At 42.1% G+C, this 25,651-nt stretch overlaps 1 protein-coding gene across 1 annotated transcript in view; it reads left to right on the top strand.

The window, feature by feature from the left end:
• Positions 1-25,651, top strand: part of LOC128660487 (mucin-12) — a 770,239-nt gene that overhangs the window by 707,845 nt on the left and 36,743 nt on the right. The window contains exon 37 of the mRNA XM_053714362.1: positions 14,689-14,916. Coding sequence (XP_053570337.1) covers positions 14,689-14,916 — 228 coding nt within the window. The remainder of the gene's footprint in view (positions 1-14,688; positions 14,917-25,651) is intronic.

Here is a 25,651-nt window from a genome sequence, read left to right as displayed (position 1 = left end):
CGTCAGTGATACTGACTGCTCCATTTTGGCCGCAAAGGATATGGTTCACGGATTTAATGGTGATGTCATCATCTCCTCCGTGAAAGTTACCTTATCGCAGGGATCTGCTGACCAAGGTCTCTTTGTTCATCAATGGCTAGATTCTCTGAGGCTGACTGCGTGGAGAATGAACACTTAGTCCTAGCCAAGAGAGGGTTTTCTGAGAGAGGTATTTTTACTCTCATTCAAGCTCGTAAGCTGGTTGCTCGTCTCATCTATCATAAGGTGTGGAGGACATACTTATTCTGTTCTCCAGGATGAACTGGAGAAGGGCTTTTCTGCAAGTCCCCTGAAGGGACAGTTTTCGTCCCTGTCTGTGTTACTGCACAAGAGGTTTGCAGAGCTTCCAGATGTGCAGCCATTTGTTAAGACTCTGCTGGGATTAGACCTGTGTTTATATCTAAGGCTCCTCCTTGGAGTTTAAATATTGTCCTTAAGGTTTTGCAACGAGCTCCGTTGGAGCCTATGCATGAAGTAGACATTAAATTGTTGTCTTGGAAGATTCCTTTTCTACTGGCTATTGCTTCTGCGTGCAGAGTATCTGTGATTGCTGCCTTGCAATGCATCCCTCCTTATCTGGATTTCTCCAACATTGGTGTGTCCGGTCCACAGCGTCATCCTTACTTGTGGGAATATCTCTTCCCCAACAGGAAATGGCAAAGAGTCCCAGCAAAAGCTGTCCATATAGTCCCTCCTAGGCTCCGTCCACCCCAGTCATTCTCTTTGCCGTTGCACAGGCAACATCTCCACGGAGATGGTTAAGAGTATGTGGTGTTTAGTTGTAGTTTTTTATTCTACTATCAAGAGTTTGTTATTTTAAAATAGTGCTGGTATGTACTATTTACTCTGAAACAGAAAAAGATGAAGAGTTCTGTTTGTGAGAGGAAGATGATTTTAGCAGCAGTAACTAAAATCGTTTGCTGTTTCCACATAGGACTGTTGAGATGAAGTAACTTCAGTTGGGGGAAACAGTTAGCAGACTTTTCTGCTTAAAGGGACACTGTACCCAAATTTTTTCTTTTGTAATTCAGAAAGAGCATGCAATTTTAAGCAACTTTCTAATTTACTCCTATTATCAATTTTTCTTTGTTCTCTTGCTATCATTATTTGAAAAAGAAGGCATCTAAGCTTTTTTTTTGGTTTCAGTACTCTGTACATAACTTTTTTATTGGTGGATGAATTTATCCACCAATCAGCAAGGACAACCCAGGTTGTTCACCAAAAATGGGCCGGCATCTAAACTTACATTCTTGCATTTCAAATAAAGATACCAAGAGAATGAAGAAAATTTGATAATAGGAGTAAATTAGAAAGTTGCTTAAAATTTCATGCTCAATCTGTATCACGAAAGAAAATTTTTGGGTACAGTGTCCCTTTAAGGTATGACTAGCCATATTTCTAACAAGACTGTGTAATGCTGGAAGGCTGTCATTTCCCCTCATGGGGACCGGTAAGCCATTTTCTTAGTCTCAAACAGAATAAAGGGCTTAATATGGGCTATAAAACTGGTAGACACTTTTATGGGCAAAATCGATTGCTTTATTTGAGCATTTTATACATGTTTATGTTTGAAATTCACACTTATAAGCTGGGGGAACGTTTTTTAACGTCAGGCACTGAGTTAGACATCTTTCCAGTCAGGAAGGGCCTTCCCAGTTGTAGGCTGAGCCTCATTTTCGCGCCATTACTGCGCAGTTACTTTTGAGGGCAAGACATGCAGATGCATGTGTGTGGATCTGAAAGTAGTTGGAAAGGTTCCTAGAAGGCTTCATTTGGTATCGTATTCCCCCCTGGGTTTGGTAAAGTCACAGCAAAGGCTGTAGCTGGGACTGTAGAGGGGTTAAAACTGTAACCGGCTCCGGTTTCTTTATTTTAAGGGTTAAAGCTCTGATTTGGTGTGCAATACTTTTAATGCTTTAAGACACTGTGGTGAAAATTTGGTAAATTTTGAACAATTCATTCATACTTTTTCACATATTCAGTAATAAAGTGTGCACTGTTTAAAATTTAAAGAGACAGTAACGTTTTTGTTTTAAAACGGTTTTTGTGCTTTATTGACAAGTTTAAGCCTGTTTAACATGTCTGTACCTTCAGATAAGCTATGTTCTATATGTATGAAAGTCAATGTGTCTCCACTTTCAAAATTGTGTGATAATTGTGCCATAGCGTCCAAACAAAGTAAGGACAGTACTGCCACAGATAGTAAAGTTGCCCAAGATGTTTCATCAGATGAAGGGAGTAGACATAGTTCTACATCATCTCCTTCTGTGTCTATGCCAGTTTTGCCCATGCAGGAGGCCCCTAGTACTTCTAGCGCGCCAATGCTTGTTACTATGCAACAATTGACGGCAGTAATGGATAACTCCATAGCAAATAACATAATTTATGCTTACCTGATAAATTTATTTCTCTTGTAGTGTATCCAGTCCACGGATCATCCATTACTTATGGAATATATTCTCCTTCCCAACAGGAAGCTGCAAGAGTCCACCCACAGCAAAGCTGCTATATAGCTCCTCCCCTAACTGCCATATTCAGTCATTCGACCGAAAACATGCAGAGAAAGGAAAAACCATAGGGTGCAGTGGTGACTGTAGTTCAAATGAAAAAATTACCTGCCTTAAAGTGACAGGGCGGGCCGTGGACTGGATACACTACAAGAGAAATAAATTTATCAGGTAAGCATAAATTATGTTTTCTCTTGTTAAGTGTATCCAGTCCACGGATCATCCATTACTTATGGAATACCAATACCAAAGCTAAAGTACACGGATGATGGGAGGGACAAGGCAGGTACTTAAACGGAAGTTACCACTGCCTGTAAAAAACCCTTTCTCACAAAAATAGCCTCCGAAGAAGCAAGGTATCAAATTTGTTAAATTTGAAAAGTATGAAGCGCAGACCAAGACTCCGTCTTGTAAATCTGTTCAACAGAAGCCACATTTAAAAAAGGCCCAAGTGAAAACCACAGCTCTAGTAGAATGAGCTGTAATCCCTTCAGGAGGCTGCTGTCCAGCAGTCTCATAAGCTAAATGAATTATGCTTTTTAACCAAAAAGACAGAGAGGCTGCTGAAGTCTTTTGACCTCTCCTCTGTCCAGAATAGACAACAAACAAGGTGAACGTTTGATGAAAACTGTAGTAGCTTGTAAGTAAAACTTTAAAGCACAAACCACGTCCAATATTGTGTAATAGACGTTCCTTCTTTGAGGAAGGATTAGGATACAAGCATGGAACAACTATCTCTTGAGTGATGTACTTGTTAGATACCACCTTAGGAAAAAACCCAGGTTGGTACGCAGGACTACCTTATCCGTACGAAGGACCAGATAAGGAGAATCACATTGTAACACAGATAACTTGGAGACTCTACGAGTCAAGGAATTAGCTACCCAAAAGGAACTTTCCAAGATAAAGATTGATATCTATGGAACAAAAAAGGTTCAAACGGAACTTCTTGAAGAACCTTAAGAATCAGGTTTAAGCTCCATGGCGGAGCAACAGTTTTAAACACAGGCTTGGATCTAACCAAAGCCTGACCAAATGCCTGAACGTCTAGAATACCTGCCAGACGCTTGTGCAAAAAAATAGACAGAGTAAAAATCTGTCCCCTTTTAAGGAATTAGCTGACAACCCTTTTCTCAAAAACATCTTGGAGAAAAGATAATATCCTGGGAATCCAGACTTTACTCCATGAGTAACCCTTGGATTCATAACAATCAGATATTTACACCATATCTATGTTCAATTTTTCTAGAGACAGGCTTTCATGTCTGTATTAAGGTATCAATGACTGACTCGGAGAAGCCATGCTTTGATAACATCAAGCGTTCAGTCTCCAGGCAGTCCATCTCAGATTGATTCTATTTAGATGGTTGAAAGGACCCTGAGGTAGAGGGACCTGTCTCAGAAGCAGAGACTGTGATGGAAAGGATGACATGTCCACCAGATCTGCATACCAGGTCCTGCGTGGCTACGCAGGCGCTGTCAAAAACACCAAAGCCCTCTCCTGCTTGGTCTTGACCTCCGAAGGAAATCCCACTCCCCCGGAAGAAAAGTCTGACGACTTAGAAAATCCACCTCCCAGTTCTCAACACCTGGGATATGGATAGCTGATAGACAAGAGTGAGTCTCTGTCCAGTGAATTATTGTAAGACTTCTAACATCGCTAGGGAACTTCTGTTCCCCCTTGATGGCTGATGTAAGCCACAGTCGTGTATATTGTCCGACTGAGTATGATGTACCTCAGAGTTGCTAACTGAGGCCAAGTCTGAAGAGCATGGAATATCACTCCCAGTTCCAGAATATTTATTAGAAGGAGGGTCTCCTCCTAAGTCCACTATCCCTGAGCCTTCAGGGAGTTCCAGACTGCATCCCAACCTAAAAGGCTGGCATCTATTGTAACAATTGTCCCATCTGACCTGCGGAAGGTCATACCCTTGGACAGATGGACCCGACATAGTCACCAGAGAAGAGAATCTCTGGTCTCTTGGTCCAGGTTTAACAGGGGGACAAATCTGTGTAATCCCCGTTCCTCTGACTGAGCATGCATAGTTGCAGCGGTCTGAAATGTAGACGTGCAAACGGTACTATGTCCCTTGCCGCTACCATTAAGCCGATTTCATTCATGTACTGAGCCACCGAAGGGCGCGGATGGGATGAAAAAAAAAAAAAAAAAAAAAACACGGCAGAAATTTAGAAACTTTGACAACCTGGACTCCGTCAGGTAAATTTTCATTTCTACATAATCTAACAGAGTCCCTAGGAGGGAAACCCTTGAGATTGGGGATAGAGAACTCTTTCCTTGTTCACTTTCCACCCATGTGATCTCAGAAATGCCAGTACTACGTCCGTATGAGACTGGGCAATTTGGATGTTTGACGCCTGTATCAGGATGTCGTCTAAATAAGGGGCCACTTCTATGCCCCGACCGCCAAAGCGACCCCAGAACCTCCATAAAGATTCTTGGGGCTGTAGATATCCCAAAGGAAAGAGCTACAAACTGGTAATGCCTGTCTAGAAAGGCAAACCTGAAAAATGATGGTGATCTTTATGCATCACAATGTGAGGATAAGCATCCTTCAAATCCATTGTAGTCCTCTATTGACTCTCCTGGATCATAGTTAAGATGGTACGAATAGTTTCCATCTTAAATGACGGAATTCTGAGGAATTTGTTTAAGATCTTTAGATCCAAAATAGGTCTGAAGGTTCCCTCTCCTTGGGAACCACAAACAGATTTGAGTAAAAACTCTGTCCCTGTTCCTCTCTTGGAACTGGATGGATCTCGTACACAATGTAAGAATGCCTCCTTCTTTATCTGGTTTGCAGATATTTGTGAAAGGCGAAATCTCCCCTTTTTTTGGGGGGGAATCTTTGAAATCCAGAAGATATCTCTGGGATATAAATTCCAATGCCTAGGGATCCTGGGCATCTCTTGCCCACGCCTGGGCGAAGAATGAAAGTCTGCCCCCTATAGGATCCGTTACCGGATAGGGGTCCGTTCCTTCATGCTGCCTTAGAGGCAGCAGCAGGCTCCTTGGCCTGCTTATCTTTGTTCCAGGTCCGATTGTCTCCAGACCGCCTTGGACTGAGCAAAAATTCCCTCTTGTTTTGCCTTAGAGGAAGAGGATGCCACACCTGCCCTGAAGTTTTTAAAAGGCACGAAAATTAGACTTTTTTTTTGTTTTTTTTTTGGCCCTTGATTTGGACCTATCCTGAGGAAGGGCATGACCTTTTCCTCCAGTGATATAAGCAATAATCTCCTTCAAACCAGGCCCGAATAGGGTCTGCCCCTTGAAGGGAAGTTAAGTAGCTTATTTATTAAAGTCACGACAGCTGACCATGATATAAGCCATAGCGCTCTGCGCGCCAGTATAGTAAAAAACAGAATTCTTAGCCGTTAGTCTAGTCAAATGAACAAGGCATCAGAAAACAAAGGAATTGGCTAGCATAAGCTTGTCAAATATATTCATCCAATGGAGTCGCTTAACTGTAAAGCCTCATCAAGAGACTCAACCCAGAACGCCGCAGCAGCAGTGACAGAAGCAATGTATGCAAGGGGCTGCAGGATAAAACCCTGTTGAATAAACATTTTTTATCCATTGGATCTAAAAAGCACAACTGTCCTCGTCAGAGGTAGCGGTACGCTTAGCTAGAGTAGAAACTCTTCTCTCCACCTTAGGAACTGTCTGCCAGAAGTCCCGTGTGGTGGTAACTATTAGAAAACATTCTTCTAAAAAATAGGAGGGGAAGAGAACGGCACACCTGGTCTATCCCATTCCTTATTAAAAAATTTTTAGTAAACCTCTTTAGGTATTGGAAAAACATCAGTACACACCGGCACTGCATATTATTTATCCAGTCTACACAATTTCTCTGGCCCTGCAATTGTACACATTCATTCAGAGCAGCCAAAGCCTCCCTGAGCAACAAGTGGAGGTTCTCAAGCATAAATTTTAAATGTAGAAATATCAGAATCAGGTTAAATCATCTTCCCTGAGTCAAAAAAAAAAAAAAAAATCACCCACAGACTAAGCATATTGTGAGGTAGTATCATACATGGTTCTAAAAGCGTCTGTATGCTCTGTATCTACCCCCAGAGCTAACTGCTTTCCTTTAATTTCAGGTAGTCTGACTAATACTGCTGCCAGAATATTATTCACCACCTTTGCCATGTCTTGTAAAATAAACGCTATGGGCGCCCTTGATGTACTTGGCGCCATTTGAGCGTGAGTCCCTGAAGCGGGAGTCGAAGGGTCTGACACGTGGGGAGAGTTAGTCGGCATAACTTTCCCCTCGACAGAATCCCCTGGTAAAAGAAACGCTATGGGTGCCCTTGATGTACTTGGCGCCATTTGAGCGTGAGTCCCTAAAGCGGGAGTCAAAAGGTCTGACACGTGGGGAGAGTTAGTCGGCATAACTACCCCCACGACAGAATCCTCTGGTGATAATGTTTTTAAAGACAAAAAATGATCTTTATTTTTTAACATGAAATCAGTACATCTGGTACACATTCTAAGATGGGGTTCCACCATGGCTTTAAAACATAATGAACACAGAGCTTCCTCTATGTCAGACATGTTAGAACAGACTAATAATGAGACTAGTAAGCTTGGAAAACACTTTAAATCAAGTTAACAAGCAAATATATAAAACGTTACTGTGCCTTTAAGAGAAACAAATTTTGTCAAAATTTGAAAAACAGTGAAAAAAAGGTAGTAAAACAAACGAAATTTTTACAGTACATGTAATAAGGTAACAGAGCATTGCACCCACTTGCAAATGGATGATTAACCCCTTAATGCAAAAAACAGATCAAAAAAACGACATAGACGTTTTTAAAAACAGACACAACAAACTGTTTCTATGCAAAATTTAAGCCAGCCATGTGGAAAAAACTTAGGCCCCAATAAGTTTTATCACCAAACATATGTTAAAAAACTATTAAACATGCCAGCAAACGTTTTAAAACACATTTTTACAAGAGTATGTATCTCTATTAATAAGCCTGATACCAGTCGCTATCGCTGCATTTAAGGCTTTACTTACATTACTTCGGTATCAGCAGTATTTTCTTAGTCAATTCCATTCCTAGAAAAATATTTTACTGCACATACCTTATCTGCAGGAAAACCTGCACGCCATTCCCCCTCTGAAGTACCTCACTCCTCAGAATGTGTGAGAACAGCAAATGGATCTTAGTTACGTCTGCTAAGATCATAGAAAAACGCAGGCAGATTCTTCTTCCAAATACTGCCTGAGATAAACAGCACACTCCGGTGCCATTTAAAAATAACAAACTTTTGATTGAAGAATAAACTAAGTAGAAAGCACCACAGACTCTCACGACCTCCTATCTATGTTGAGGCTTGCAAGAGAATGACTGAATATGGCAGTTAGGGGAGGAGCTATATAGCAGCTTTGCTGTGGGTGGACTCTTGCAGCTTCCTGTTGGGAAGGAGAATATATTCCATAAGTAATGGATGATCCGTGGACTGGATACACTTAACAAGAGAAATTTTATCCAAAATGCCTGCATATCAGAGAAAGCGCGATTGCTCTGTTTTAAACACTGAAGAGCAGGAGGGCGCTGATGATAATTGCTCTGTCATACCCTCACACCAATCTGAAGTGGCCATGAGGGAGGTTTTGTCAGATGGGGAAATTTCAGATTCAGGAAAAATTTCTCAACAGGCTGAACCTGATGTTGTGACATTTAAATTTAAATTAGAGCATCTCCGCGCACTGCTTAAGGAGGTGTTATCTACTCTGGATGATTGTGACAACCTGGTCATTCCAGAAACATTATGCAAGATGGACAAGTTCCTAGAGGTTCCGGTGCACCCCGACGCTTTTCCTATACCCAAGCGGGTGGCGGACATAGTGAATAAGGAGTGGGAGAAGCCCGGCATACCTTTTGTCCCCCCTCCTATATTTAAGAAATTATTTCCTATGGTCGACCCCAGAAAGGACTTATGGCAGACAGTCCCTAAGGTCGAGGGGGCAGTTTCTACTCTAAACAAGCGCACTACTATTAATATCGAGGATAATTGTGCTTTCAAAGATCCTATGGATAAAAAATTGGAGGGTTTGCTTAAAAAGATTTTTGTACAGCAAGGTTACCTCCTGCAACCCATTTCATGCATTGTTCCTGTCACTACAGCAGCGTGGTTCTGGTTCGAGGAACTAGAAAAGTCGCTAAGTAGAGAGACTCCGTATGAGGAGGTTATGGACAGAGTTCACGCACTCAAGTTGGCTAATTCTTTTATTTTAGATGCCGCTTTGCAATTAGCTAGATTAGCGGCGAAAAATTCAGGGTTTGCAATTGTGGCGCGCAGAGCGCTTTGGCTAAAGTCTTGGTCAGCGGATGTATCTTCCAAGACAAAATTGCTTAATATCCCCTTCAAGGGTAAAACTCTCTTTGGGCCAGAATTGAAAGAGATTATCTCAGACATCACTGGGGGAAAGGGCCACGCCCTCCCACAAGATAGGCCTTTCAAAGCCAAGAATAAGTCTAACTTTTGTTCCTTTCGCAATTTCAGGAATGGACCGGCCTCTAATTCCGCATCCTCTAAACAAGAGGGTAATGCTTCACAAACCAAACCAGCCTGGAAACCGATGCAAGGCTGGAACAAGGGTAAGCAGGCCAAGAAGCCTGCTGCTGCTAACAAAACAGCATGAAGGAGTAGCCCCCGATCCGGGACCGGATAAAGTAGGGGGCAGACTCTCTCTCTTTGCTCAGGCTTGGGCAAGAGATGTTCAGGATCCCTGGGCACTAGAAATAGTCTCTCAGGGTTATCTTCTGGAATTCAAGGAACTACCCCCAAGGGGAAGGTTCCACATGTCTCACTTATCCTCAAACCAAATAAAGAAACAGGCATTCTTACATTGTGTAGAAGACCTGTTAAAAATGGGAGTGATACACCCAGTTCCAACGGCGGAACAGGGAATGGGATTTTACTCAAATCTGTTTGTAGTTCCCAAAAAAGAGGGAACTTTCAGACCAATTCTGGATTTAAAGATCCTAAACAAATTTCTCAGGGTTCCATCGTTCAAAATGGAGACCATTCGAACGATTCTACCTACAATCCAGGAAGGTCAATTTATGACTACCGTGGATCTAAAGGATGCGTATCTACATATTCCTATCCACAAGGATCATCATCAGTTCCTAAGGTTCACCTTTCTGGACAAACATTACCAGTTTGTGGCCCTCCCATTCGGGTTAGCCACTGCTCCAAGGATTTTCACAAAGGTACTCGGGTCCCTTCTAGCGGTTCTAAGACCAAGGGGCATTGCAGTAGTACCTTACTTGGACGACATTCTGATACAAGCGTCGTCTCTCTCAAAGGCAAAGGCTCACACAGACATCGTTCTGGCCTTTCTCAGATCTCACGGATGGAAGGTGAACATAGAAAAAAGTTCCCTGTCTCCGTCGACAAGAGTTCCTTTCTTGGGAACAATAATAGATTCTTTAGAAATGAGGATTTTCCTGACAGAAGTCAGAAAGTCAAAACTTCTAAACGCTTGTCAAGTTCTTCATTCTATTCCACGTCCTTCCGTAGCTCAGTGCATGGAAGTAGTAGGGTTGATGGTTGCAGCAATGGACATAGTTCCTTTTGCGCGAATTCATCTAAGACCATTACAACTGTGCATGCTGAAACAGTGGAATGGGGACTATACAGACTTGTCTCCAGTGATTCAAGTAGATCAGAAGACCAGAGACTCACTCCGTTGGTGGCTAACCCTGGACCACCTGTCCCAGGGAATGAGCTTCCGCAGACCAGAGTGGGTCATCGTCACGACCGACGCCAGTCTAGCAGGCTGGGGCGCGGTCTGGGAATCCCTGAAATCTCAGGGACTATGGTCTCGGGAAGAGTCTCTTCTCCCGATAAACATTCTGGAACTGAGAGCGATATTCAATGCTCTCAGGGCTTGGCCTCAACTAGCAAAGGCCAGATTTATAAGATTCCAATCAGACAACATGACGACTGTTGCTTATATCAATCATCAGGGGGGAACAAGGAGTTCCCTGGCGATGAGAGAAGTGACCAAAATAATAGAATGGGCGGAGGATCACTCCTGCCACCTATCTGCGATCCACATCCCAGGAGTGGAAAACTGGGAGGCGGATTATCTGAGTCGTCAGACATTCCATCCGGGGGAGTGGGAACTTCACCCGGAGATCTTTGCCCAATTGACTCAATTATGGGGCATTCCAGACATGGATCTGATGGCGTCTCGTCAGAACTTCAAGGTTCCTTGTTACGGGTCCAGATCCAGGGATCCCAAGGCGACTCTAGTGGATGCACTAGTAGCGCCTTGGACCTTCAACCTAGCCTATGTGTTTCCACCGTTTCCTCTCATTCCCAGGCTGGTAGCCAGGATCAAGCAGGAGAGGGCCTCGGTGATCTTGATAGCTCCTGCGTGGCCACGCAGGACTTGGTTTGCAGACCTGGTGAATATGTCATCGGTTCCACCATGGAAGCTACCTTTGAGACAGGATCTTCTTGTACAGGGTCCATTCGAACATCCAAATCTGGTCTCCCTCCAGCTGACGGCTTGGAAATTGAACGCTTGATTCTATCAAAGCGTGGGTTTTCAGATTCTGTGATAGATACTCTGGTTCAAGCCAGAAAACTGGTAACTAGAAAAATTTACCATAAAATATGGAAAAGATATATCTGCTGGTGTGAATCCAAGGGATTCCTATGGAATAAGATCAAAATTCCTAAGATCCTTTCTTTTCTACAAGAAGGTTTGGATAAAGGATTATCAGCGAGTTCTCTAAAGGGACAGATTTCTGCTTTATCTGTCTTATTACACAAACGACTGGCAGCTGTGCCAGATGTTCAAGCATTTGTTCAGGCTCTGGTTAGGATCAAGCCTGTTTACAGACCTTTGACTCCTCCCTGGAGTTTAAATCTAGTTCTTTCAGTTCTCCAAGGGGTTCCGTTTGAACCTTTACATTCCATAGATATTAAGTTGTTATCTTGGAAAGTTTTGTTTTTGGTTGCTATTTCTTCTGCTAGAAGAGTTTCTGAGTTATCTGCTTTGCAGTGTTCTCCGCCCTATCTGGTGTTCCATTCAGATAAGGTTGTTTTGCGTACTAAGCCTGGTTTTCTTCCAAAGGTTGATTCCAACAAAAATATTAACCAGGAGATAGTTATACCTTCTTTGTGTCCGAATCCAGTTTCAAAGAAGGAACGTTTGTTACACAATTTAGACGTAGTCCGTGCTCTAAAATTCTATTTAGAAGCTACAAAAGAGTTCAGACAAACATCTTCTCTGTTTGTCGTCTATTCTGGTAAAAGGAGAGGTCAAAAAGCGACTTCTACCTCTCTTTCCTTTTGGCTTAAAAGCATCATCCGATTGGCTTACGAGACTGCCGGACGGCAGCCTCCTGAAAGAATCACAGCTCACTCTACTAGGGCTGTGGCTTCCACATGGGCCTTCAAGAACGAGGCTTCTGTTGATCAGATATGTAAGGCAGCGACTTGGTCTTCACTGCACACTTTTGCCAAATTTTACAAATTTGATACTTTTGCTTCTTCGGAGGCTATTTTTGGGAGAAAGGTTTTGCAAGCCGTGGTGCCTTCTGTTTAGGTAACCTGATTTGCTCCCTCCCTTCATCCGTGTCCTAAAGCTTTGGTATTGGTTCCCACAAGTAAGGATGACGCCGTGGACCGGACACACCAATGTTGGAGAAAACAGAATTTATGCTTACCTGATAAATTACTTTCTCCAACGGTGTGTCCGGTCCACGGCCCGCCCTGGTTTTTTAATCAGGTTTGATGAATTATTTTCTCTAACTACAGTTACCACGGCACCCTATAGTTTCTCCTGTTTTTTCCTCCTGTCCGTCGGTCGAATGACTGGGGTGGGCGGAGCCTAGGAGGGACTATATGGACAGCTTTTGCTGGGACTCTTTGCCATTTCCTGTTGGGGAAGAGATATTCCCACAAGTAAGGATGACGCCGTGGACCGGACACACCGTTGGAGAAAGTATTTTATCAGGTAAGCATAAATTCTGTTTTTCATGACAATAAGGCTGTTGTATGAACCAAGTTAGGTTTTCTTCCTAAGGTTGTATCAATTCGCAACATCAATCAAGAGATTGTAGTTCCTTTCTTATGTCCTAATCCTCCTACATCGAAGGAACGTTTACAACATATTTCTCGATATGCTTTGTGCCTTGAAGTTCTATCATCTGGCCACAAAGGAATTTAGACAAACATCTATCTCTGTTTGTTTTCTTTTCCAGGAACCGTAGGGGTCAGAGGGCCTCTTTGACTTCCTTATCTTTTTGTCTGAGGAGTGTCATCTGTTTAGCATAGAAACAGTGGGACATAAGCCTCCTCTGAGGATTACGGCTCATTCTACAAGAGCAGTTGTTTCCTCTTGGGCCTTGAAAAATGAGGCCTCTATGGATCAGATTTGTAAGACGACTACCTGGTTCTCCTTACATACTTTTTCCAAAATTTTACAAGTTTGATGTTTTTGCTTCTGTGGAAGCAGCCTTCAGAAGATTTTGCAGGCTGTGGTGCCCTCAGATTAGGGTCTGCCTCTCTTTTTTCCCTCCCGTTAGCATTCCCTGTACTCTAGCACTTGGGTTTATGTTTCCCACAAGTAAGGAATGCAGCTGTGGACTCTTCCCATATTAAGACGGAAAACATAAATTATGCTTACCTGATAATATCTTTTCCATTTGTATGGGAAGAGTCCACAGCTCCCGCCCGTGTTCTCCGATGGGCGGCCCTAAATTTGAAATGTTTTTTTCTTCTGGCACCTTTTTCACCCTTATATTTCTCCTACTGTTCCTTGTTCCCTCGGCAGAATGACTGGGGTATGAGGAAGTGGGGGAGGTATTTAAGCCTTTGGCTGTGCTTTGCCTCCTCCTGGTGGCCAGGTTCAGTATTTCCCACAAGTAAGAAAGGCAGCTGTGGACTCTTCCCATACAGATGGAAATGAGATTATCAGGTAAGCATAATTTGTTTTTTTATGGGACTTTGTCCTCTTGCACCCTGGAAGCCGCTCTTTTTCGAGTTATGCTAGGGGCTTCTCTCTCTGTTTTGTCCTTGACTCTTCTGGGATTGTTTCTGGAGGTTCTTTCGGACCTTCTTATCTGATTCTTCACTTCTTTCAGTTCAGAGAATGTGGTGTGGGAGTTTGTTGTTTCCCTTGCCATTGTTCATGGAGAGGTTTTTATTTGTGTGCTTCTAGTGCGTGGGACTTTTGTCTCCTCAGAGGCTTTTGTGCTCAGTGGAGTCCAGAATTAGAGTGATCTCTAATTGGGATCCTTATGCTTCTAATTGATGGGCAGTTACCTTGTTCTCTTTCCATATTTTTGTTCTTTCTGCTTCTGTTGAAGTAGTTTTTTATCGGGAATCCGGATTGTGTTGGGCTGTGGTGCCATCAGAATGGGCCGCTTTTTTTATTCCCGCCCGTTTGCATTCAGTGTCCTCTATAAGCTTGTGTATTGATTTCCCAAAAGTAATGAATGCAGCTGTGGACTCTCCCCGTTTTAAGAAGAAAAACTTAAATTATGCTTACTGATCATTTTCTTTTTTTCTGTCCACAGCTCCCCGCCCATTTTTTTCTGTGGGCAGCCTTAAAATCTTTTTTATGCTTCGTTCTGGCACCTTTTTTCACCCTGAAATTTCACCTACTGTTCCTTGTTTCCTTGGCAGAATGACTGGGGGATGAGGGAAGGTGGAGGGATGTATTTAAGCCTTTGGCTGGGGTGTCTTTGCCTCCTCCTGGTGACCAAGTTCTGTATTTCCCAAAAGTAATGAATGCAGCTGTGGACTCGCCCCGTACAGAAGAAAAGAAAATGATCAGGTAAGCATAATTTAAGTTTTCTCTGAGCAAAATACAAATTTGGATGTACCTTATACCCTGTATGCGTACTTTTTTACAGGGGATAAGGTGCATCAATTAACTTATTTAAAGAGACAAATGTATGTGTGTGCAGCATATTTGCCTGTTATGTGTTTAGAGATGCAAATAGCTTTTTAAAGCACCCTTTGTCCTAGTCCAACTACATGAAGCTAGCCAGTGAGTGCATAGTTCCACAAAATTATGTATTTGTTAAAAAATAAAATGTATTGCTTTACTTTCTCATCTGTGTTTGTTTTTTGTTAAACAAGCATCCACTTCCAATCCAAGACAAGAGGATATGGAGAAATCATATAAAGAGAATATTACAAAAGCGTCTGTGGCCAGGTCTCAACCCATATCAAAGCCAAGTATAACTGAATGCTCCCAAAAAAATTCCTATGGCTCCTGCACTACAGCATTAAATACAGACCAGGCTACAAATTCTTCAGGACCACAAACTGACCCTTCAGTATGTACGAATACTATCAGTTTGGCAGGTAATCTAATCATTTACATATATTTGTGTTCCTGAAATATGTTGGATAGAATTTATGATTAAGGGATACATCAAATATTATAACCATAAAATATAAAAATAAGATTGCTTATCGTAATGATTTTGTTTGCTTTATAGAATTCTAAGGTTGCAAAAAGGTAGTACGTTCTCTTTAAAGGACAAATTTTAACAAGTTTCCGATTCACTTCCATTATTTAAATATGCACAATATTTTATATGTACCTGTTGTGTTGTAAAGCTCCTACTGAGCTTGTGCAAGAATTCCTAGAATATACGTATATTCATTTTGTCACCGATAGCTGTCACATGATGCAGTGGGAATTAAAATGGAACTAAAGGTTTGTCTTAAAAAAAAATCCACTACTCATTTGAAATTCATTATAAATTCATTATATTTTATTATGCATTTATTGATTATGCTATTCTACTAATAATGGTCCTTTAACCACAGTAATACTGATAGAACACAACAGTGTGTGTTTATTTTTTAATTATTTCTTTCTTTTGTGGGTGAGAGTCTACAAAATACATTACTCTTGGGAAGTTGGCCCCAAAATCTTTTTGCTTTTAAACTAGTTTATGTATTTTGTTTGCAATCTTCATAAATTATACTTGTCAAACCTCAATTCATGCACAAAGCAGCATAATCTTTATTTACTCCTAGGACATTAAAGTGATGGTAAATATAATAGTTTAACATTTAATTTTGTAAAAGGTTATATTAATGTAAGTCCATTTAGCACATCATTTATATTTTAAAATATAATTTTTCTCCTTGAAAAGTTGTCTTTATTCCTTTCACAGTTATCGCTTCCCTGCCAGGTCCTTTCTTTTCTACCATTTGATTGACGTGGTACAGCCAATAAGAGGTTCACCACACGCCATATGTATTTCTCCAGCAGATCACTCATGCACTGCAGCTTTGATGCCATATCAGCTTGCAACCCAGCTGCACTTGCGCAATTCAACTGAGTAGCTAAGAGCAGCTTCAGGTAGACAGTAAATCCGCTATGCCGTAAATATTCACTGTTTATGGATTTGAACATGGGAGCAGGTTCATTGTGAGAAATTAATTAGTATAAAAAAAGTAAGTCATACCTAAAAAATACTATAGTTTTATATTTTATTTTGGAGCATATACATTGTATGGATATATGACTGTAATTACTAATGAAATGCTCACACTGAACCTGCTCGCGTGTTCACAGCAGTAAACATTGAATCCCTATGGTATAGTGAATTCACTGTCTACCTGGAGCTGAAGTCTGCTCACTCAGTAGAACTGCGCAGGCACAGTTGGATTTCTAGCTGATCCGGCCTCAAAGCTGCAGGGCGTGAGCGAGCTGCTGTAGAAATACACCTAAAGCATAATGTGCACCTGGCAGCACCACACGCCAGTCAAGTGACTGATAACAGGGAAGTTAATAAAGGCAAGTTTTTAAGGGGACAAAAAAAATATTTTTAATAGAAATTCTGAGCTACATGTACTTATATTAATATAAACTTTAATTTAAAGGGACAGTCTACACCAGAATTGTTATTGTTTTAAAAGATAGAATCCCTTTATTACCCATTCTCCAGTTTTGCATAACCAACACAGTTATATTAATATACTTTTAACCTCTGTGATTATCTTGTATCTAAGCCTCTGCAAACTGCCCCTTTATTCCAGTTCTTTTGACAGACTTGCAGTTTAGCCAATCAGTGTCTGCTCCCAGATAGCTTCACATGCACAAGCACAGTGTTATCTATATGAAATACATGAACTAACAACCTCTAGTGGTGAAAAACTGTTAAAATGCATTCTGAAAAGAGGTGGCCTTCAAGGTCTAAGAAATTAGCATATCAACCTCCTAGGTTAAGCTTTTTCCTAAGAATACCAAGAGAACAAAGCAAAATTGGTGATAAAAGTAAATTTGAAAATTGTTTAAAATTACATGCTCTATCTGAATAATGAAAGTTTATTTTGGCCTAGACTGTCCCTTTAAGTAAATGTTAAACAGTTGGATTTACCATCACTTTAATAGTATTGTGCTTGCAAAACATATTTCTTTCATATAGGTGGCAAGAGTTCACGATCCGTTACATATGGGAATAACTTTTACCACTAGGAGGAGGCAAAGTTTCCCAAACCCCAAGAGCTCTACAAAACCCCTCCCACCTCACATATACTTTAGTCTTTACTTTGCCTCTGTTGGAGGTGGTCAAAGAATGAAGATGTGCATATGTTCTTCACAGAAAGTGGTTTTCAGTTTTTGTTGAGGCCCGATTCCCCTCAGAGTACAGTGCTTGTCAGAGAGATGTATTTGGGTTATTTGTTTATGGTTTATGATACAACGGTTTTGCCTCATGGGAAATCCTTCATTGGCTCTCTGTAAATCGGTTTTAGGGACGTGTCTTCTGCCTCCCTTTACAGATCTACTTTATACTCCTATTCCATTACCTCTGCTAATATGTTTCAGTACTGGTTGGGCTGTTTGCTACTTGCTTGATAGGGGATGATTGTCTATGGGTAAGTAAGCTTGTTTTATTTTTAATATATAGACATTCAAATATTCATCATCATCATTCCCCTTGCTTTGTACGCAAAATTTTGGAGCGCGTTGCTTTTCGTGCTAGGTTTCCAACGTCTGGTTAGTGCACGTTAGTATGCACACATCCCTTTTGCCTCATTAGAGTTACAGCGGTATAGCATGCACCAGGTTTTTTGTCTGTTAGGTTAGCACACGACAGGTTAGCACATGTCTGCAAAATACTGTTTCTCGTGAGGTGCTTTCTGCCATTTAAACAAGTTAGTGGCGCGCGTCAACATTAATTATGTCTCTATAAAGCTACTTAACGGGAGTATAGGTTTTCCTTTCCTCAAAAGCTTTCATAAGGTTTTTTTTTTTTGTGCTTATGGCGTTGCTTTGGTATATGCTATGATGGAGCAGCGATATTTGTCCCTAAATTTACCCTAGAAATTGAGTCTCCTGAACACTTTTCTACCATTATTAAGTGTGCTTATTATAAAACAACCTAAGTGCTTTCATCAGCTCATTCATGTGACTTATGTTTAGATTTGTTAAAACAAAGTTAAAAAAGACTAATCTAATGTTTCTTTGGGTACTAGTGCACCTACTCTGTGTTCATGACAGGATGATGCTGACTAAGTACTTCCGACTACACAGGTAAATATTAACACTGCTATCTATAAGGCTTTGGATGCTCTCCTGCCTTCAAACAAGCCTAAAAGGTCAGTTCAGAATTTTTCATTCTTTAAGTGCTATTTACCCTGATCCAATGGATACTGTGGTATCTTTAGAAAGTGAGGATTCCTCTAGGAATAAGGATCCCTCATCTGCTGTAGACACCTTATAATTCCTCTTTTTTTTTTTTAAAGTTGAATATATCGTTCTCTTTTAAAAGAGTTCTTAGTTACTTTAGGGGTTGAAGATCCTAAATCTTCTGATGCTAAATTTTGTAATAGTTTAAAATCAGTGTTTAAAACTGTTGTTAATCTCCCTGACGTCACCACGCAAAACATGAAGCCCTGGCGATGCCTGTTTTTTATACTGGCACGATCGCCAGGGTAGGAGGGGGTGGGAGCCTCCATATCTCCCTCAAGGTGGGAGAGTGCAAGCGACCGCTCTGAGCCGTCGCTAGCACCTGAGTGGGAAACTCTGCGAAAGTTATTTCATTTTCTACATACTGGTTATATTCTCAGGCCAGCCATTTCTATTGCTGATGTAGCTACTGCTTCTACTTTCTGGATGTCCTGTCTTTCAGAGCAGTTTTTTTCTGATGACCTTAATAGTTATAATCTACTAAGTTTGCTTCAGAATACAAATTCTTTTATTTGTGATGCTCTGTTTGATATTTTGAAAATCTTACCAGGATGGCACTGTGGCTTACACCCTGGAATGCTGATATGGTGTCTAAAATGTAGATTATTGTTTCTTTCCTTAAAAGGAAAGAAGATCTCTACTATTACTAGGGATAAACAACTTTTTTTCCCTCCAGACAGAAAGTCTACGGAAAAATCTAAAGCTTCTAATTTTTTTCATTTCTTTTATCAGAATAAAGGACAGAAAACGGACTCCTCTGGTTCAGTCTGGGAACCTAATGCTAATTGGAACAAGTCCAATTAGGATAAGAAATCGGATCCCACCTCCAAAACTGCATGATGCATGCTGTTTAGTGGCATACGCACATTTGCTGCAATACCTCGTAGAAAGACTACTCCTACTCAGAGAGCAAGCAGTGACATGTATTATAAGTGTGGCCCACGATCCAGTAGCCCTGGTAGAAGGCAGTTTAAATCAGGAGGCTTGTTTTTTCTCAGGGATATTGAATTGGTTTCAGAACAATGCCAAGATTTTTTCTTCTTAAACGGGAAGAGTCCACAGCTGCATTCATTACTTTTGGGAATTCAGAACCTGGCCACCAGAAGGAGGCAAAGACATCCCAGCCAAAGGCTTTAAATACCTTCCCCACTTCCCTCATCCTCCAGTCATTCTTTGCCTTTCGTTACAGGAGGTTGGAGAAGTGTCAGAAGTTTGAGATAGTCTCTTATGGAGGGTAGTACTCTTCGAAATGGGACTGGAGTTTTAAGTAGTCCTGTCAGCCCCTCAGTGAGAGCACGGATGAAGGTTAGAGTCCAGAGATGCAGGGAAAGTTTTTCTACTAAACCATCCCGACTCATAAACAGCTCCTTGGCAATCAGCGTTGACGAGTTTCGTTGCCTGCCTTTATTCACTCAAGTCCATGTCAGAAGTGAGGCTACTATCTGTCACACTTGAAGGGCCGTGTTCCACGGTGTAGATTCTGGTAAGATCGTTTCATTTTACTTCATTATGGGAATGTGATGTTAACGAGAAGGTAGGGTCCCAGTGGGACTCCTTTTATCTTAAAATAGGAATCATGGGTTAATATCCCCTGAGGGGGATTATTGAACGGGGGGATATTAATCATGTTTGTTATGTGGTTCTATCTGCTGATGTGTAGTAATACTTTAGGCTCATGGCTTTTCGGAACATTACAGCCTTTACATCAATTGGCGCAATCTTTAGATTTGCACACTATTTTTATGACTTGCACGGTGCACTTCATGACCTGGTGCAGTTACGTTGTTTTTCACTTCCGTATGCTGACTGTTTGGCGACAGTGAGAGTCTGCTCGTTGGTTGTCTGGTTCACAGGAGGTGGTGAGTGCCCCAGCCATTGGGGGTGTACAAAAGGTGCCTGTTAGTGTTTTGTCTTTTTTGTAATCCCAAGATGGAGGATTCTGATTTTTTTTTTTTTAGACACGGATGTCTCCGATGCGAATAATGCGTCTTGTGATGAATATGAAATGGCCCGGGTTATCCATGCCCATCAGTTATGTTCCAGTTGCCGTTCAAGAGTACTCTCTTCTCCCGATTCAGGGTCCTCAGAGTGCGTTGGGCCATCCGCCCCCAAGGATTCTAGGTCCTGTGAGGAGCGTGTCCCAGAAAATTCCTTTGCTATGCAGACAGGTGTCCCTATGGCCTTTATTCGTTCTCTGGAAGGTGGCTTATTTCCTCCAGAGGTTACGGCACGGTTCCGCATGGTCATATCTAAGGCGCTGGCTCATTTGTATCTCCCAAGTGAAATATTTTTAAGATACTGTCTGTGTTCTGTCAACCAGGGCCTGTCAGGCGTGGGATCGCCCGATCCAGTTTGGCCCCCTGGGGAAGCGTGGGCCTCGGAGTCGTTTGTTGATCCGGCTAGGGAAAATGTTGCCTTCCGTTATAGGCTGGCACGTCTTTGTGTCCTACTAAGGCATGTTTTGGCATTGCTAGAGGATCTCACTCCTAGTGGGCAGAGGGATCAGAAGCCTTAGATGCCGGATAGCAAACTGGGTTAGACGCTTGGGGATGAAGTTAATCTCCTTGACGTCTCCATTTTTTTCTTTCTTTTAGGTATCAGTTCCAGTTCTGAGCTTGGGTGAAGGCTGGTCCGGTTGGCATACCTTTTTTTCTTGGGCGTTCAACCGAGGCTGCTGCCTTACTTTTATTTTTGATCTGGATAGGGTGTATTTGATTTGTTTGTATAAGCTCACGTCTGATATAACTTCTGTTTTGGGAATGTTCTTTCTCTGGAACTGACACTTGCGATTTTGTGGTCGCATGGGCACTTCATCGGAAGTTGCGCACTTTGGTTTAGACTGAGGCTATGTTTTCTAGTCCAAATTATTGAACCTTCGGGTCAATTTTTCTTAGACCTTAGACAGTTCTGGAGCGTTCCTGTACCAGGCAGGTACTGGTAGGGCGCTGTCTAAAAAATGTCTCTTATGGCCTAGTGTTATGGACTCCAGGCTCGGATCCTACTACGCAGTATGGGGCCTTGGGTGTAGATCCAACGCTTCTGGTAGGAAGGTTGTGAGCTCCGATATAAGTTGGTTCTTTCTGGCATTATTACATGAGATGTGTGACCAACTTTTTCAGATGTCATCGTGGTTCCTAGGGTCCCTGGGGACTCGGAACCATAGGTTTCCGATCCTTTGGAGTCTGGAGATGTGATCGACTTCCGGAGGTCTAGTATCTGGTAGACAATCTTTTGCGGTGGCAATGTTTCCTTCCCTCCCGTCTTGGGTTGGGTTATTTGTTCTGAAAGTGTGGGCATGTCCTTCTTCCTTTTTTTCAGTGTTTCATTTGCTCTAGTACGTAGAGTGCAAGGGCCTCCCTGCCTCCTTACCAGGAGCTGCGAGGCTCCCGTTGTTATTCCATTGCAAGGATGTCGGGAGACCAATCCTGCAAGGATCTCTGAAGACTGTCGTCTTCTCAAGATAAGAACTGCCCTTTGTCATACCATGGTCTGTCTGGGGTCAGGAAATTGACCATTTATCTTCTCCAGTGTGTGGGTCAGGTCGTTAGGCCTGTCTACATGGATTACCTTGCAATCCAGGAATACTGGTTGCCCATTTCCTAAACCGGTCGGGAGTCTCTTTACAGACTCTTAGGTTTGTGGATGTTGCTAGGTTCTTTACATCTCAGGACATAGGAGGCAGGTTATGGACTCCTCAGGAACTTTAGATCTTTATATCGGTTCTGTTTTCGAGGACTCCGGCTTAGGACCATGTCTCTTGCCTGGAACCAGTGGCGGCTGGTGACTTTTGAAGATGGGGGAGCATTAGCCCTGCCCCTCATATGGCTCCGCCCATTTTATTGTGTGTGTGTGTGTGTATGTATATACGTATATATATATATACGTATATATATTTCTTTTTTTTTTTGTTCATCAGGGGTCAGGGGGCATCACGTGCTCAAGTGCTCCTATAGAGGAGCCTCCACTGCCTGGAACGGGTATGGACGGTCCTGCTTAACCTTAGGGTTTGGTTTTCCTGCGTGTCCCTTTTGAGGGGGCGGGGGTTTCTGACTCTCATGGGAGATTAATATCAACCTGAGGCTTCAGTTTGAGATTTTCTGACGGGTCCCTACTTGTCTGCTGGGACATCTGATGCTTCCTGGTAGGCTCTAGTTGCTGTACCAACTGGAATGACAATATTGGGGTTTAGCCTCTATTGGTAGGGTGGTTACCATTGCTTATTCCTCTTTTTCTCACCTAGGGTGGGGAAGGGGTTCTTACGTGCTCTCCTTGATTTGGAGGTACCTCAGTATCTGTGAAGGGCCCGTGTTTGTTTTCTCACCTCGTAGGGTTTTTCCCTCTCTTGTGTTCTCACAATTCAGACCCCCACACAGCCTTTTCATGCAGAATGCCTCCCAGACCTTTAAAGTTGAATTCTGGTATCAGAGTGCTGTGGGTCAGAGTGCTTTCTTCCCTTGAGGAGTGTTCCTCTTATGGAAGGCTGCAGTGTAGAGGTCATTGGGCCCGAGCATGAGGTTCCTGTCATGGTTCAGGGTAGCATGTCAATTTTTTAATAGCAGTCAGAGTTCTACTCTGGGCTTCCGGAATTTTCTGGTCGGGAGCCATTGTCGAGATTTTTCAGCACTTCTCGTGGGATGAGTCCTGCGTATTGATTGGTCATCGAGAGTTTTTCTCACAGGTGGCTCTGTGACCTCTTGGAGAGCTCTTTTTAAGCTGCTAGGACGGTTTTTTCTATCTTTGCTTGTCTATGTTTGTTTAGCCTGACGGGTTTTGACTTGTCTAGGTTGCAAGGGGGAACTCAGTTTTCTGGAACACCATAGTTGGTATGGTGCTGTGTCAGGAAAATGAGGGTGGCCTTCCGGTCATCCTAGTGATGTTTTCTCCTGACTATGGACTTATCTTCTGGTCCTTGTCCTCCTAGGGAGTTTGTTTCCCTAGACAGTGGTCCTGTGTTGCAGTCTCGGTAGCTCTGAGTTTGATTTTGATCCTTGGTATATCTCATGGGTTCCTCTATTCTCCCTCTCGGGGGTAGATAGGGATTTTTTACTAGTTTGACTTGAGCCCATGTTGGATGGTCCTTCAGATCTCTTATGGGTTCCTCTACTCTCCCTCTCGGAGGTTGATAGAGGTTTTTTTGGTTTTAGGTCAGAAACGTTTTTTGTGGGAGTTAAGTGCCGCAGGGCTGACTCCTCGGAAGCCTTGTGCTCAGCAGACTCTGGGTCTGAAGGTCTCTAGCACGGCTTTGCAGGTTGTGTAACTGATGAGTGGTTACCCAGTTTTCCGTTTTTCCCCTTGTAATTTCAGGCTGTGGTGCCTTTCGAAGGAGCCGCCTTTTTTGTACCCACCCTTTGTTTGCATTCAGTGTCCTCTAGCTTGGGTATTGTTTTCCCAAAAGTAATGAATGCAGCTGTGGACTCTTCCGGTTTAAGAAGAAAAAACATAAATTATGCTTACCTGATAATTTTCTTTTATTCTGATGGGAAGAGTCCGCGTTTTATGGGGCAGCAGTACATTTTTGTTCTTCTGGCAACTTTTTTCACCCTGATATTTCTCCTACTGTTCCTTGTTCCCTTGGCAGAATTACTGGGGGATGAGGGAAGTGGGGGTGGTATTTAAGCCTTTGGCTGGGGTGTCTTTGCCGCCTCCTGGTGGCCAGGTTCTGAATTCCCAAAAGTAATGAATGCAGCTGTAGACTCTTCCCGTCAGAAGAAAAGAAAATTATTAGGTAAGCATAATTTATGTTTTTTTCTTTTCATTGTTCTTAGGAATCTCATAAACTGTCTCAAATATGAAAGATATGTGAATAATTATTCCAGTTCAACTGCAGGAACAGGAAATGGGATTTTTATCAAATCTCTTCATTGTTCCAACAATTTTGGATCTAAAAACTCTATACACGTTTGTAAGGATTCAATCTTTCAGAATTGAAAATACAGGACTATTCTACCTTAAAGGTACAGTCTACTCCAGAATTTTTATTGTTTAAAAAGATAGATAATCCCTTTATTCCTCAGTTTTGCATAACCAACACTGTTATATTAATATATTTTTTATCTCTGTGATTACATTGTTTCTAAGCCTCTGCAGACTGCCCCTTTATTTCAGTTCTTTTGACAGACATGCATTTTATCCAATCAGTGCTGACTCTTAAATAACTCCACGGGAGTGAGCACAATGTTATCTATATGACACTCATGGACTAGCAGTGTCTGTCAAAATGCACTGAGATAAGGTTCTGTGTACTCTTTTGTCTGTAACTGAGTTTAGGGTATTGCAGTGTTTTCCTTACCTGGACAATATCTTGGTACTAGCTCAGTCTTTTCCTTTAGCAGAATTTCACATGAAACAACTATTGTTGTTTCTTCAAATAGGTTCAGTGTCCATGATTTTTTTTTACTGCATAGACACGGATGACATTGGTATCAGCCTATCTGAACCTTCAAGTGCTTTCATTCCCTTCAGTGGCTCTGTGTAAGTACTACGTCTCATGATTGCAGTTTAAGGTGCAATTCCATTTGCTCAATTTCACATGAGGCCTCTTCAGCTTTATATGCTGCATCTATGGTGCAGGGATTATACCCAGCTATCTCAAAAGATATTCTTAGATTCCAGTACAAGCCAGTCTCTGACTTGGTGGCTGAATCATCGGTTTATTATTCAGATGGCTTCTTGCTCGTCCTACCTGATCTGTGAATATAACAGATGCAAGTCTTCAGGTTAGGGATCTGTTTGGGGGTCTTTGACAGCACAGGGGATTTGGGATCCTCGGGAGGCAGGTTGCAAATCAATGTTAAAGAACTCAGTGCAAATTTCAGGTCTTTCAATCTTGTCCTCTTTTGAAAAGGGGGTCTTTCAACAGTCTTTCCAGACAGACAATGTTACAACAGTAGCTTATGTTAACCATAAAGGGGGAAATCGTAGAAATCAATTCTTGCCTAAATCTTATGATTCACATCCCAGAAGTGAATAATTGAGAAGCATACTTTCTCCGTCATTAGTCTCTACATCAAGGGAAGTGGTGTCTTCATCAGGATGTGTTCTGTCTTATTGTGGATCTTTGGGGCCTACCAGAAATAGATCTGAGGGCCTATCGTTTGAACATCAAACTTCCCAGGTACTTTACGAGGTCCTGTGATCCTCAGGCAGACTTAGTGGATGCTCTATTAGTTCCTTGGTCATTTCACCCTGCTTATCTGTTTTCTCCTCTTGTTCATTTTTCCAAAGTGATTTCCAAGATAAGACTAGGGAACTCATTTGTAATCCTGGATGCCCCATCATGGCCTTACAGGATTTGATATGCAGATCTGGTTCAAATATCCAGGTGGTCCGTCTTGGCCACTTCCTCTGCGGTCAGACCTTCTGTCTTTTTCCATCCAGATCTAAAGTCTC

This window comes from Bombina bombina, chromosome 5 (genome assembly GCF_027579735.1).
Source record: "Bombina bombina isolate aBomBom1 chromosome 5, aBomBom1.pri, whole genome shotgun sequence".
Lineage (NCBI taxonomy): Eukaryota > Metazoa > Chordata > Amphibia > Anura > Bombinatoridae > Bombina > Bombina bombina.
This window is presented reverse-complemented; position numbering and strand designations above follow the sequence as displayed.